Source organism: Nerophis lumbriciformis, linkage group LG24 (assembly GCF_033978685.3).
Source record: "Nerophis lumbriciformis linkage group LG24, RoL_Nlum_v2.1, whole genome shotgun sequence".
Classification (NCBI taxonomy): domain Eukaryota; kingdom Metazoa; phylum Chordata; class Actinopteri; order Syngnathiformes; family Syngnathidae; genus Nerophis; species Nerophis lumbriciformis.
In genome coordinates, this window is record NC_084571.2 from 14044440 (window position 1) to 14059685 (window position 15246).

The 15246-nt window shown below is 36.2% G+C and overlaps 1 protein-coding gene across 2 annotated transcripts in view; it reads left to right on the forward strand.

Moving 5' to 3' along the window:
* prkcbb (protein kinase C, beta b) overlaps positions 1–15246 on the forward strand; it is a 282211-nt gene that overhangs the window by 176522 nt on the left and 90443 nt on the right. For both annotated transcript variants that reach the window (XM_061981613.1, XM_061981612.1), the window contains exons 7-9: positions 1764–1898; positions 3198–3294; positions 7433–7573. In XM_061981613.1, coding sequence (XP_061837597.1) covers positions 1764–1898; positions 3198–3294; positions 7433–7573 — 373 coding nt within the window. The remainder of the gene's footprint in view (positions 1–1763; positions 1899–3197; positions 3295–7432; positions 7574–15246) is intronic.

The window sequence follows — 15246 nt, forward strand, 5'->3', positions numbered from 1 at the left end:
TTCTTTTCATCACAGCGCGCTTTCCAATTATGTGTCTTATATTCAGAAAACCTCGCTTTAAGCCACACCCACTAAATAATAGGAGAAAATCATATTTTTTTCATATATTAGCCGCACCGGACTATAAGTCGCAGGTATATAGGTTGTGAAATTAGTTATTTACACAAATAAATGTTTATTTACATACCTTCATTGTTTCCAAACGGTGTCTGCAACACGGCAGTAAAACAGAAGATCAAACAAAACAGAAGTCATGGTCATGGACCCACTAGCTGCGCAAGCTAGCTCTCCAATCAGCTAAACAGACTCAATAACTCCACTGTGACGTTTTGGTGAATTTACTGAGGAATTTGTGAAAGTGAACCAATACGAAAAAGTTATACTAACACAGACGCTCGCTAATGCTAACGACGCGTCATTACATTACGATAGCACATTCAAATATGCATGAAAACACTCCTACAGACATCACACATGGGACGCTATAGTAAGTAAGAATTGTTTTAGTTATATTGTAAAACTTACAAACGTTGCTTGGCGTGATGAATCCGTACAAGTAGAAACGCTATGGACGGTTAGAAGACGGAACGACACTTCTATTTCCGGTTCAAAGTGGGAGCAAACTCGTCCAAAAGATGGCGCCATAGCACAAATAATAACACACCTTTTCACGGTCTTTGCTTGTTTTGTTGTTTCTATCAACATTTTTAATAGATTAAAAATTGTTACAAATAAGATTTGTCATTCAATAGAAAATCGACATTGACATCATAATGTCAACACATCTTTTTTGTTTCATTATTGCAGCAGCTTTTTCAGAAAGTTGCAACGGAATACTTAAAAGTATCAAAATTGTAAATAAATACTTTATTGATGTTTTACATGTTTTATATCAGACCGACTTAAAAGTGACACAATTGTAAACATATACTTTATTGATGTTTTACTTGTTTATATCACACAGACTTAAAAAGTAACAACATTTTCAACAAATATTGTATTGATGTTTTACTTGTTTTGTATCACACAGACTTAAAAGTAACACAATAGTAAAGAAATACTGTAATAATGTTTTACTTGTTTTATAGCACACAGACTTACAGGTAACACACTTGTAAACACATTTATTAATGTTTTACTTGTTTTATATCACACAGACTTAAAAGTAACACAATTGTAAACAAATACTTTATTGACGTTTTACTTGTTTTATATCACACATACTTAAAGTAACACAATTGTAAACACATACTTTATTGATGTTTTACTTGTTTTATATCACAGACTTAAAAGTAACACAATTGTAAACATTTATTGATGTTTTACTTGTTTTATGTCACACAGACTTAAAAGTAACACAATTGTAAACACATACTTTATTGATGTTTTACTTGTTTTATGTCACACGGACTTAAAAGTAACACCATTTTTAACAAATACTGTATTTATGTTTTACTTGTTTTATATCACACGGACTTAAAAGTAACACAATGGTAAACAACTACTGTATTTATGTTTTACTTGTTTTATATCACACAGACTTAAAAGTAACACAATAGTAAACAACTACTGTATTGATGTTTTATATCACACAAGCAGTAACATGAATAGTGAATTGTGTCAGTTTAGTATTTTAGTGTATTTTGAAGCACACATAAAAATAAATATGAGACATTTTGGGTTTGCGTAGCGTTAATGCCGCCCTGCTGGACATATGTTGGTGTGACACCAGAGCAGCTCTGATCTTTATGTTCCTCCCGCAGCCACCTGAAGGAGTGCGACAAGGACCGCCGTCTGTCCGTGGAGGCGTGGGACTGGGACCTGACCAGCCGCAATGACTTCATGGGGTCGCTGTCCTTTGGCATCTCGGAGCTGCAGAAGCAAGGCGTGGACGGATGGTGAGGAGCCAGGAGTAGGGACGACGGGGCCCCAAAATGCGCTAGTTTGATGCTAATATGTGTTGGCTTTTCTATTGACGTGCTACTGATTAGCATTAGCGATTTTACATGGCAATTTCAACACCTCCAAATTTGTCAATGAAAACTACAACTAAGATGCACATCACAAGTATAATACTTACAGCATTAACACTTTGTAGGGCGCAACAGAAAACAAAACCACACCATAAACTACAAACCCTGTTTCCATATGAGTTGGGAAATTGTGTTAGATGTAAATATAAACGGAATACAATGATTTGCAAATCCTTTTCAACCCATATTCAATTGAATGCACTACAAAGACAAGATATTTGATGTTCAAACTCATAAACTTTATTTTTTTTTGCAAATAATAATTAACTTAGAATTTCATGGCTGCAACACGTGCCAAAGTAGTTGGGAAAGGGCATGTTCACCACTGTGTTACATGGCCTTTCCTTTTAACAACACTCAGTAAACGTTTGGGAACTGAGGAGACACATTTTTTAAGCTTCTTAAGTGGAATTCTTTCCCATTCTTGCTTGATGTACACCTTAAGTTGTTCAACAGTCCGGGGGTCTCCGTTGTGGTATTTTAGGCTTCATAATGCGCCACACATTTTCAATGGGAGACAGGTCTGAACTACAGGCAGGCCAGTCTAGTACCCGCACTCTTTTACTATGAAGCCACGTTGATGTAACACGTGGCTTGGCATTGTCTTGCTGAAATAAGCAGGGGCGTCCATGGTAACGTTGCTTGGATGGCAACATATGATGATATGATAATGAAACACCTGGTGCGTAATAAGTACAACACTTACAGTATTAACACTTTGTAGGGCGCATCACAAAACAAAACCACACCATAAACTATACACTAATACATGTGACTCACAATCAGTTTACAAAAATTGTTATCAACCAATTTTTGTCTTAACAAAATTTTTAATATCTTGTTTTATAGCGACCGTGTCTTGTTTGTTGTAAATGTTTTTAGTTTGACTTGGAAAGTTGTGCTTTTTCCCACTCACTTGAAAGCAGCACATTCCAGTGGAAGATGGAAGCATGTGTGAATGATTCTGGTAGTCCAAGGGTTGAAAGTGCGATAGAGGTCCCGCCATGTGGCGATTTACGTCTTCTATCGTCCTCCATCCATGGCCAACAATCGCCAAATAATGATCCCATCATTCTTGCAGACTTGACATGGGCGCACTAAGTGTCGGCACCTGGCCTGATGGCCGCACTTACAGTGAGGACTAATTGGTGATGTGCTGCTCAGGTTCAAGATGCTGTCGCAGGAAGAAGGCGAGTACTTCAACGTTCCTGTTCCTCCTGAGGGGGAGGAGGGTGACGAGGAGCTGCGGCAGAAGTTTGAGGTGGGCTTCTTCACTCCGACTGTGTTTGATTGATTGATTGATTGAAACTTTTATTAGTAGATTGCACAGTACAGTACATATTCCGTACAATTGACCACTAAATGGTAACACCCCAATAAGTTTTTCAACTTGTTTAAGTCGGGGTCCACGTTAATCAATTCATGGTGCGTGCGTGTGTGCGTGCGTGTGCGCGCGCGTGTGAGTGTGTGTTTTTGCCTTTCAGGCTACACAAAATGTCTTGTGTATTAGTTTCATTGTGGTGTGAAGCAAACATGTCTGACATCTCTAATGAAGTGAGTGAAGAATTATCCAGTTTGTCTAATAACGTTTTATCTCAAGTACAGTATCATGATAAAAATGTACAGTATCATATTAATGATGAACAGTATCATGATAAATAATGTACATAATGTACAGTATCATAATAATGATGTACATTATTATAATGATGTACAGTATCATAATAATTGATGTACAGTATTATAATAAATTATGTACAGTATCATAATTATGTGCAGTATAATAAATTATATACTGTATCACAATAAACAATGTACAGTATCATAATAAATAATGTACAGTATGATACATTAATAATAGTATCATAATGTGCGGTATCATAATACATTATGTACAATATAATAAATAATGTACAGTATCACAATAAATGATGCACAGTATTATGATAAATTATATACAGTATTATAAATGATGTACAGTATATAATAAACAATGTACAGTATCATAATAAATTATGTACAGTATTATAATAAATTATGTACAGTATCATAATAAATAATGTACAGTATCATAATAAATGATGTACAGTATCATAATAAATAATGTACCGTATGATAAATTAAAAATAGTATCATAATAATGTGCGGTATCATAATAAATTATGTATAATATAATAAATAATGTACAGTATCACAATAAATGATGCACAGTATTATGATAAATTATATACAGTATTATAAATGATGTAGAGTATATAATAAACGATGTACAGTATCATAATAAATGATGTACAGTGTTATAATACATTATGTACAGTATTGTAATAAATAATGTACAGTACCATAATGAAAGGTGTACAGTATTATAATAAATGATGTACAGTATCCTAATAAATGATGTACAGTGTCATACTAAATTATGTACAGTATTATAATAAACTATGTACAGTATTATAATAAATGATGTAAAGTATCATAATACACGATGTACAGTGTTATATAATAAACAATGAACAGTATCATAATAAATGATGTCCAGTATAATAATAAATGTTGTACAGTTGTATAATAAATGATGTACGGTATCATATTAAATTATGTACAATATTATAATAAATTATGTACAGTATCATAATAAATAATGTACAGTATCATAATAAATGTACAGTATTATAATAAATTATGTACAGTATCATAATAAATGTTGTACAGTATTATAATAAATTATGTAAAGTATCATGATAAATGTTGTACAGTATTATAATAATGTACAGTATCATAATAAATGTTGTACAATATTATAATAAATGATGTACAGTATCATGATAAATGTTGTACAGTATTATAATGAATCATGTACGGTATCATAATAAATTATGTACAGTATTATAAAAAAATATGTACAGTATCATAATAAATGATGTACAGTATCATATTAAATGATGTACAGTGTTATAATAAATGATGTACAGTATTATAATAAATGATGTACAGTATCATAATAAATTATGTACAGTATCATAATAATGATGTACAGTATTATAATAAATGATGTACAGTATTTACATGTGTACTGCTATTAGTGAGGCAGCAGTATTGCGTGTGCAAACTTTAATTATGAACAGATCATGTTCATCTACAACATTTATGCACTTTATATTATAGCTAATATGTAAAATGGGTTTTCACTTATCGTGTGATATCATAGTTTCTGTGCCGTCTACTGTAAATATGTGTGTGTGTGTGTGTGTGTGTGTGTGTGTGTGGTCCACCTCCTCAGTGTGTCTCCTGCTGATCACTTCTGTGTCCTCCTGCCAGCTTATGTCTCTTTATCTCCCAGGGTTAGGGTTCTCCACCCTGCTGTGGGACGCATTCCCATGATGGGGGATACCTCACACACACACACACACACACACACACACACACACACACACACACACACACACACACACACACACACACGCGTACAAACTCAAGGGTAAAAGTGAATGGCGGGTGGTGCTTTTGTTACTGTATTTTGTTATTATGTCCATCTTATGTCATCATGTGTCATATTTACATGCACACGTTTAACTGAAGTAAACATGTGGTTGTCTTCATCCCATATTGATATCAAATACTGGTTTGATATCAGCTTACATGTCAAATGTGTGATATCATTTGCGATACAAACAGTCCTGCAGCGTGTTTACTTGTGTGTGATATCATGTGTGATACAGGCAGTCCTGCAGCGTGTTTACTTGTGTGTGATATCATGTGCGATACAAGCAGTCCTGCTGAGTGTTAACTTATGTGTGATATCATGTGCGATACAAGTAGTCCTGCAGAGTGTTCACTTGTGTGTGATATTATATGCGATACAAGCAATCCTGCAGAGTGTTTACTTGGTTGTGATATCATATGCGATACAATCAGTCCTGCAGAGTTTTTACTTGCGTGTGATATCATGTGCGATAAAAGTAGTCCTGCAGAGTGTTCACTTGTTTGTGATATCATATGCGATACAAGCAATCCTGCAGAGTGTTTACTTGGTTGTGATATCATATGCGATACAAGCAGCCCTGCAGAGTTTTTACTTGTGTATGTGATATCATGTGCGATACAAGCAGTCCTGCAGAGTGTTTACTTGTGTGTGTGATATCATATGTGATACAAGCAATCCTGCAGAGTGTTTACTTGGTTGTGATATCATCTGCGATACGAGCAGTCCTGCAGAGTGTTTACTTGTGTGCAATATCATGTGCGATGCAAGCAGTCCTGCAGAGTGTTTACTTGTGTTTGATATCATGTGCAATACAAGCAGTACTGCAAAATGTTTACTTGTGTGTTTGATATCATGTGCAATACAAGCAGTCATGCAGAGTGTTTGTTTGTGTGTGATATCATATGCGATACAAGCAGTCCTGCAGAATGTTTACTTGTGTGTGATATAATATGCGATACAAGCACTCCTGCAACGTATTTACTTGTGTGTGATATCATGTGCGATACAAGCAGTCCTGCAGAGTGTTTACTCGTGTGTGTGTGTGTGTGTGATATCATGTGCGATACAAGCAGTCCTGCAGAGTGTTTACTTGTGTGTGATATCATATGCGATACAAGCAATCCTGCAGAGTGTTTACTTGGTTGTGATATCATATGCAATATAAGCAATCCTGCAGAGTGTTTACTTGGTTGTGATATCATCAGCTATACGAGCAGTCCTGCAGAGTGTTTACTTGTGTGCAATATCATGTGCGATACAAGCAGTTCTGCAGAGTGTTTACTCGTGTGTGTGATATCATGTGCGATACAAGCAGTCCTGCAGAGTGTTTACTTGTGTGTGATATCATATGCGATACAAGCAATCCTGCAGAGTGTTTACTTGGTTGTGATATCATATGCAATACAAGCAGTCCTGCAGAGTGTTTACTTGTGTGTGTGATATCATCAGCTATACGAGCAGTCCTGCAGAGTGTTTACTTGTGTGCAATATCATGTGCGATGCAAGCAGTCCTGCAGAGTGTTTACTTGTGTGTGATATAATGTGCGATACAAGCAGTCCTGCAGCTAGACATACATAATAATCATTGAACAATTAAAGGTGACATTTGTCAATACAAACAAGTATCAAATAATTATAGTTGCATATTACTTACACATACAAAGTCTCCAAGGCAGAAGTGAATGAGAAATTATCCAGTAACAAATGTGTCCGCATCATACAACTTACTGCATCATGATCTTCATTAAAATGACTTACACTTTCAAAGTCCCCAAGTCAGAATCTTAGTATTTTACACTGTGGAAGAACTCATCAGAGACATCCAAATCATCCTTTAATGACCTTTGTTTGTCCTCTGGTGATGAAATGTTGAGACTAATCCCCTTCTCATGTCTTTTGTGTCTTGGTGATTCAGAGAGCCAAGATCGGGCCGAGCAAGAACACTGAAGGGAAATCGGCGAACGCGGCTCGCTTCGACTCCAACGGTAACCAAGACCGCATGAAACTGTCCGACTTCAACTTCCTGATGGTGCTGGGGAAAGGCAGCTTTGGCAAGGTCAGCTTCTTTTATACTTGTGTGTATTCAGAGCCATACTCTATATTGAGGTTATTATCATAAACAGTATATCCGATTTAAGACATCAAAAGTCTGCCAGAATTTGCGAGTAAATAGATATGATCACAATAGTATCAATCTCACGGAGATTCTCGATCCATTTTGAGAGCTAATGAGGAAACCAGTCAGGTGATCCGTGACGTAGAGGAGGAGCTACAGATCCCTTCCCCATCAACAACAATGCTCATCAAGCAGACTTTGTGAGAGCCAACAATGATTACTTTGGGAACAATTACGATCCAGAACCTTATATTTTTGAGCCCGAACACAAAGAGGATGACAATACATTTTTGAAGCCGAGTGCTAAACGGATGTCGTTTTTTTTTTTTACACTATAGCATTAGCAGCATTGCTAGGTGCTAAACATACACACTAACCATCATAAAACAAACACTTACTGTAATATTTCCACTCTCGCTGGGATGTCGACTGACGGGACGCTCACGTAATTCCGTTTAGATGAAGATTCAATCACAATCCTCATGAAGGGTTCAAAAAAGTTCCTGCATGAAGCGTCTTTTGGGGTTTATTTCGCCACCTCGAGGGATGTGAAAGTGGACCAGACTGTCGGTCCACGGCCACATTTGTCTACTAGCGGGTGAGAGATGCATGAATTATAATCTAGTTTGAGACCAAGCAGAAGCAGCCGCTAATTTATAGTGTGCTATCAATGCACCGCTAAAATAGTCCGTCTGCGTTAGAGCTTGTAATAACAATGTCACTCATATTTGGTTCATTTTCAGGTCACAACTGGTTAATGCAGTATTGTTGGCACTTTCTGGATGTTTTGTTGAGTATAATGAGAGGACCCTCCATCTGTTGACTCAATTGTTGGATATTTATTTTACCATTTAGAATGCATAACAAAATAAAAGCATATGTGTTCTTGTCTTACATAAAGATTGTGAATGATGAACACCACATCTCTTTACAATGTTTGTGTATTTCCAGTATGACTGATCTAATAATATGGTCAGAGTGCTGAAGTGTGACTACAGTGACGTGACTCTCCGAAAATAGGAATGTTCAAAATGGCCGACAGAATTTGTGACATTTTAGACGGTATTTTCACATACTTTGCGGATTGTAAATACAATTAAATATGTTTTAATGGATACAATAAAACACAAATAAACATATAAAGTCAACTTGTTATTCTTTCCACTCTACTGATACTTTAAATTAGCAATACTTGACTTGGATGTTCTATATTTGCAGCTGATCAATACGGGTTTTTCATGACATACAAAACACAAAACCAGTGAAGTTGGCACGTTGTGTAAATGGTAAATAAAAAGAGAATACAATGATTTACAAATCCTTTTCAACTTATATTCAATTGAATAGACTGCAAAGACAAGATATTTAATGTTTGAACTCAGAAACTTCTTTTTTTTTTTTTTTTTCAAATATTCATTAACTTAGAATTTAATGGCAGCAACACATTGCAAAAAAGTTGTCACAGGGGCATTTTCACCACTGTGTTACATGGCCTTTCCTTTTAACAACACTCAGTAAACGTTTTGGAACATTTTTGAAGCTTTTCAGGTGGAATTCTTTCCCATTCTTGCTTGATGTACAGCTTAAGTTGTTCAACAGTCCGCTGTTGTAACACGTGGCTTGGCATTGTCTTGCTGAAATAAGCAGGGCCGTCCATGATAACGTTGCTTGCATGGCAACATATGTTGCTCCAAAACCTGTACGTACCTTTCAGCATTAATGGTACCTTCACAGATGTGTAAGTTACCCATGCCTTGGGCACTAATACACACCCATATCATCACAGATGCTGGCTTTTCAACTTTGCGCCTAGAACAATCCGGATGGTTCTTTTCCTCTTTGTTCCGGAGGACACAACATCCACAGTTTCCAAAAACAATTGAAACACTTTTCCACTTTGCATCAGTCCATCTTAGACGAGCTCGGGCCCAGCGAAGCCGGTGGCGTTTCTGGGTGTTGTTGATAAATGGCTTTGGCTTTGCACAGTAGAGTTTTAACTTGCACTTACAGATGTAGCGACAAACAGTAGTTACTGACAGCGGTTTTCTGAAGTGTTCCTGAGCCCATGTGGTGATATCCTTTACACACTGATGTCAGTTTTTGATGCAGTACCGCCTGAGGGATCGAAGGTCACAGGCATTCAATGTTGGTTTTCTGCCTTGCTGCTTACGTACAGTGATTTCTCTGAACCTTTCAATGATATTACGGACCGTAGATGGTGAAATCCCTAAATTCCTTGCAATAGCTGGTTGAGAAATGTTGTTCTTAAACAATTTGCTCAGGCATTTGTTGACAAAGTGGTGACCCTCGCCCCATCCTTGTTTGTGAATGACTGAGCATTTCATGGAATCTGCTTTTATACCCAATCATGGCACCCACCTGTTGTCAATTAGCCTGTTCACCTGTGGGATGTTCCAAATAAGTGTTTGTTGAGCATTCCTCAACTTTCTCAGTCTTTTTTGCCACTTGTGCCAGTATTTTTGAAACATGTTGCAGGCATCAAATTCCAAATGAGCTCAAATTTGCAAAAAACAACAACGTTTTCCAGTTCGAACATTAAATATCTTGTCTTTGTTTTTATTTACCATTTACACAACGTGCCAACTTCACTTGTTTTGGGGTTTGTATTTCAGTTTTAAGATATTATCAATAGCAGAAGACATGTTTTACCACCTTGTCGTTTACATTCTTCATCACGTTCTTGATGATGTCATCTCATTAAAGAGTCATTTTTGGCCAAGTAACTATAATTACTCCTACTGTTCGTAGTAAATAGGTTAGTGTTTACACTCAAGTGTGTAAGTGGAACAGTTGAATATGTGGAGCATCACGGCTTGAGAAGAGAAGGGGGAAGATAAAGATGAAAGTGGAAAGAGATGGCGTGCAGGTAGACAAAGACAGATGGAGACAAAGAAGGATGTGACAAAGCGTGATGAAAGAGCAGAGACAAACGTCGACGTGAATGAATTTAAAAGACGGGACTGAATGAAGTGAGATGAATGAGAAGCAGAGACACGCCTTGGAAGATGTCAGAATGGAAGGGGAATGGAGGACGGCAGCGAGGGGACAAAGTGACAGACTGCGCTTTAGATGCCTGTTTCCATGGCAACAAGCAGCCGCTGTGGTGCGTCAAAAGTCCAGCATCCCCGGAATGCATGGAAAACACACGCGGGACAATTCATTAGGCACACCATGTCCAAAAATAACAATGTTATGTTCATTATTGTGTGTGTGTTAGAATTAGCCGAGCTTAGCGATCGACCGATGCATTTTTTTATTTCTAGCCAAGAAGCTTGATAACCGATTTTTGATCTCATCCGCAGTAAAAGTTGTTTAAACATGAAGATTGTACGTCGGTAAACAGATGGAGCGTCGCGATCTCACAGGGAGAGTGAGTGGAGCCAAAGCGAAGGAGATATACGTGACTGCAAGGGCCAAGCATGGGAAAGTCTACCGGTGCTGGAGAGCTGAGGCGGTCGGTGGGGGGGTGGGTTTGGGGTTGATGAGTATCTGCTGTGCACGCAGGTGGCCACGCTCACAAAAACAAGATAGGCAGATAAAGACGCGGACTAGGTTTTACGTCGTTTTTGTTGTTGTTTTTTTTACATTATTTTTTAAGACACATAGCGACGTCATGTTTTTATGTGACGCTAATGCAGGGAAAAAACACCTTTGTCACACGTGTCCACGAGGAGCATCAACATTTACATAAAAAATGAAAAAAGTGGTCAAAATGTGGCATCAAAATATGTCATTTATATCAGTTTGTGGGTTTAATACATTGTAAGGTTTGAACCCTGAAATATTGCAACATCTGAATAAAAAATTGGCATCAAATTGAACTCTGAAATATTGGGAACATTTGAATGAAAATTCGGCATAACATTTGACTTTGAAATATTGCGAATATTTGAATACAAATTGGGCATAAAATTGAACCCTGAAATATTGCGAACATTTGAATAAAAATTTGCCATCAAAATATGTCATTTATATCAGTTTGTGGGTTTGATAAATTGTAAGGTTTGAACCCTGAAATATTGCAAACATTTGAATAAAAAGTATTTTTCACGTTAATTATAGTTAGGGCATTTTTCAAGATGGCCGACATCATTTCTTCCTGGATGTTACAGAAAGTATGAGAATGTGTGAGCTGCTGACTGCTCTGCTTTGCCTATATATTATACAAAACCCAAAAGCAGTGAAGTTGGCACGTTGTGTAAATGGTAAATAAAAACAGAATACAATGATTTACAAATCCTTTTCAACTTATATTCAATTGAATAGACTGCAAAGACAAGATATTTAATGTTCACACTGAGAAACTTTGTTAATTTTTGCAACTATTAGCTCATTTGGAATTTGATGCCTGTAACATGGTTAAAAAAAGCTGGCGCAAGTGGCAAAGAAGACTAAGAAAGTTGAGGAATGCTCATCAAACACTTATTTGGAACATCCCACAGGTGAACAGGCTAATTGGGAACAGGTGGGTGCCATGATTGGGTATAAAAGCAGCTTCTATGAAATGCTCAGTCATTCACAAACAAGGATGGGGCGAGGGTCACCACTTTGTCAACAAATGTCTGAGCAAATTGTTGAACAGTTTAACAACAAATTTTCAACGAGATATTGCAAGGAATTTAGGGATTTCACCATCTACGGTCCGTAATATCATAAAACATTTCAGAGAATCAGGACAAATCACTGCACGTAAGCAATGATATTACGGAGCTTCGATCCCTCAGGCGGTACTGCATCAAAAAGTGACATCAGTGTGTAAAGGATATCACCACATGGGCTCAGGAACACTTCGGAAAACCACTGTCAGTAACTACAGTTGGTTGCTGCATCTGTAAGTGCAAGTTAAAACTATACAATGCAAAGCCTAAGCCATTTATCAACAACACCCAGAAACGCTTTGCTGGGCCCGAGCTCATCTAAGATGGACTTATGCAAAGTGGAAAAGTGTTCTGTGGTCTGACAAGTCCACATTTCAAATTGTTTTTGGAAACTGTGGACGTTGTGTCCTCCAGAAGAAAGAGGAAAAGAACCATCCGGATTGTTCTAGGCGCAAAGTTGAAAAGCCAGCATCTGTGATGGTATGTGGGTGTATTAGTGCCCAAGGCATGGGTAACTTACACATCTGTGAAGGCACCATTAATGCTGAAAGGTACATACAGGTTTTGGAGCAACATATGTTGCCATCCCAGCAACGTTATCATGGATGCCCCTGCTTATTTCAGCAAGACAATGCCAAGCCACGTGTTACAACAGCTTGGCTTCATAGTAAAAGAGTGCGGGTACTAGACTGGCCTGCCTTTAGTCCAGACCTGGCTCCCATTGAAAATGTGTGGCGCATTATGAAGCCTAAAATACCACAATGGAGACCCCCGGACTGTTAAACAACTTAAGCTTTTCATCAAGCAAGAATGGGAAATAATTCCACCTGAAAAGCTTCAAAAATTGGTCTCCTCAGTTCCCAAACGTTTACTGAGTGTTGTTAAAAGGAAAGGTCATGTAACACAGTGGTAAAAATGTCCCTGTGACAACTTTTTTGCAATGTGTTGTTGCCATTAAATTCTAAGTTAATGATTATTTGCAATAAAAAATAAGTTTCTCAGTGTGAACATTAAATATCTTGTCTTTGCAGTCTATTCAATTGAATATAAGTTGAAAAGGATTTGCAAATCATTGTATTCTGTTTTTATTTACCATTTACACAACGTGCCAACTTCACTGGTTTCGGGGTTTGTATATTTTCGGGACTACAGAGTGTATAAAACACATATATGGTCGTGCAGACCTAACTAAACGTGAGCTGAGAAGTCAAATTGTGGTCCTCAAACATGAAACTTTGTCTTGTCGTCTTCTTGGGAATCTCTCTCAGGCCAGATGGAGTTAGTTGGAAGACACTTTGGTCCCTGCACACCATCCCACTTAACTCTGAACTTTTCATGCTGAAGATCAGATGCTCTCCAACTGTGGCTGACCTTAACACACACACACACACACACACACACACACACACACACACACACACACACACACACACATACACACACACACACACACATACACACACACACACTGCAGGTGTGTCCATCTGTGCAGCATTACTCCCTGTAGGAGCCAAAATGTAATAAGTATTATCATAGCTGAATATTCATGAGGCATAAACAGCACATTTTCTCATGTCCTCTGCATCATGACGTGTGCAATGGGTGTGACCTCACTAAGTCAGTGAAGAAAGTATCTGCTTTATTTGACCTTTTTTCCCCCACAGATCTTTTCTTTCAATGGAAACATATTCAAAGGTTTTATTATTTAGAAAAATAAAGTGATTAAATATCCTTTACCGAGGTCTCCAGACTCAATTAGCCTTCTCAGGAACACACCATATATTTAATATTCTTGCTTCCTTTCAAAATAAAACATTTAAAAAATCAAGTCAAGTCATATATTTTTCCTTTTCTTTTCAGCACTTAAATCTCCAGTCCAATTTAAGATCTATCTGTTAATTATAAGTTTTTATTATTTTTTTTTAGGTTACTTTTTTTTGTTAGTTTTATCCTCTTATTGTCAAATAAAACTTTGCTTTTTAATGGAAAACACACAAACTATTCAATATTTTTCGCTGTGGAATATTTGATGTAAGTAATTGGCGTTTTGAATAGATCAATAATTCATAACAATATTGATTTTGATTCATCATTATTTTTGAACAATGACAGTTTAAATACAAAATCCTACTAACATTGTAGGGGATGCAAAATGGTAAAAAATAAGTTAATTCTTATTATTATTTATATATATTTTTTAAACAAAACACACTAAAATTATTGGTTATCCAAAAGGGTTCACTCATTAAAGTGTTAAAAAAAAGGTATATATATATATATATATATATATATATATATATATATATATATACATATATATATATATATATATATATATATTTTTTTTTTTTTTTTTTTTTAATTTATTTATTTATTTATTTTATTTTATTTTTTTTATTTTTTTATTTTTTTTTTTCATTTTACTTTTAACACTTAAGCCTTCAGATCAATTTCAGATCTATCTGTCAATTATCCTTTTTTTATTTTTTATTTTTTTGTTTGTTTGTTTTATGACCTTTTTGTAAAGGAAAACTTTTCTTTTTTTATGGAAAACACAACATATTCAATATTTTCCCCTGTGGAATATTTGATGTAAGTAATTGGAGCCTTGAATAGATCAATAATTCATAACAACATTGATTTTGGTTCATCATTATTTTTGAACAATGACAGTTTAAAAACAAAATCCCACTAACATTGTAGGGGATGCAAAAGGGTTAAAAAATAAGTTATATACATGTTTTTAACACTTAAGTCCATCAAACTCAGATCTATTTGTCGATTTTAAGTTGTTGTTTTTTTTTGTTTGTTTTTTCATTGTCGTGGCTTGTGCAGCCCTTTGAGACACTTGTGATTAAGGGCTATATAAATAAACTTTGATTGATAGATTGATTTTTTTTATCCCCTTTTTGTTACACAAAATGTTTTCATATGGCAAACACACAAAATATGCAATATTTTCCCCGTAAATATTTCAAATTGGATTTTTCGATT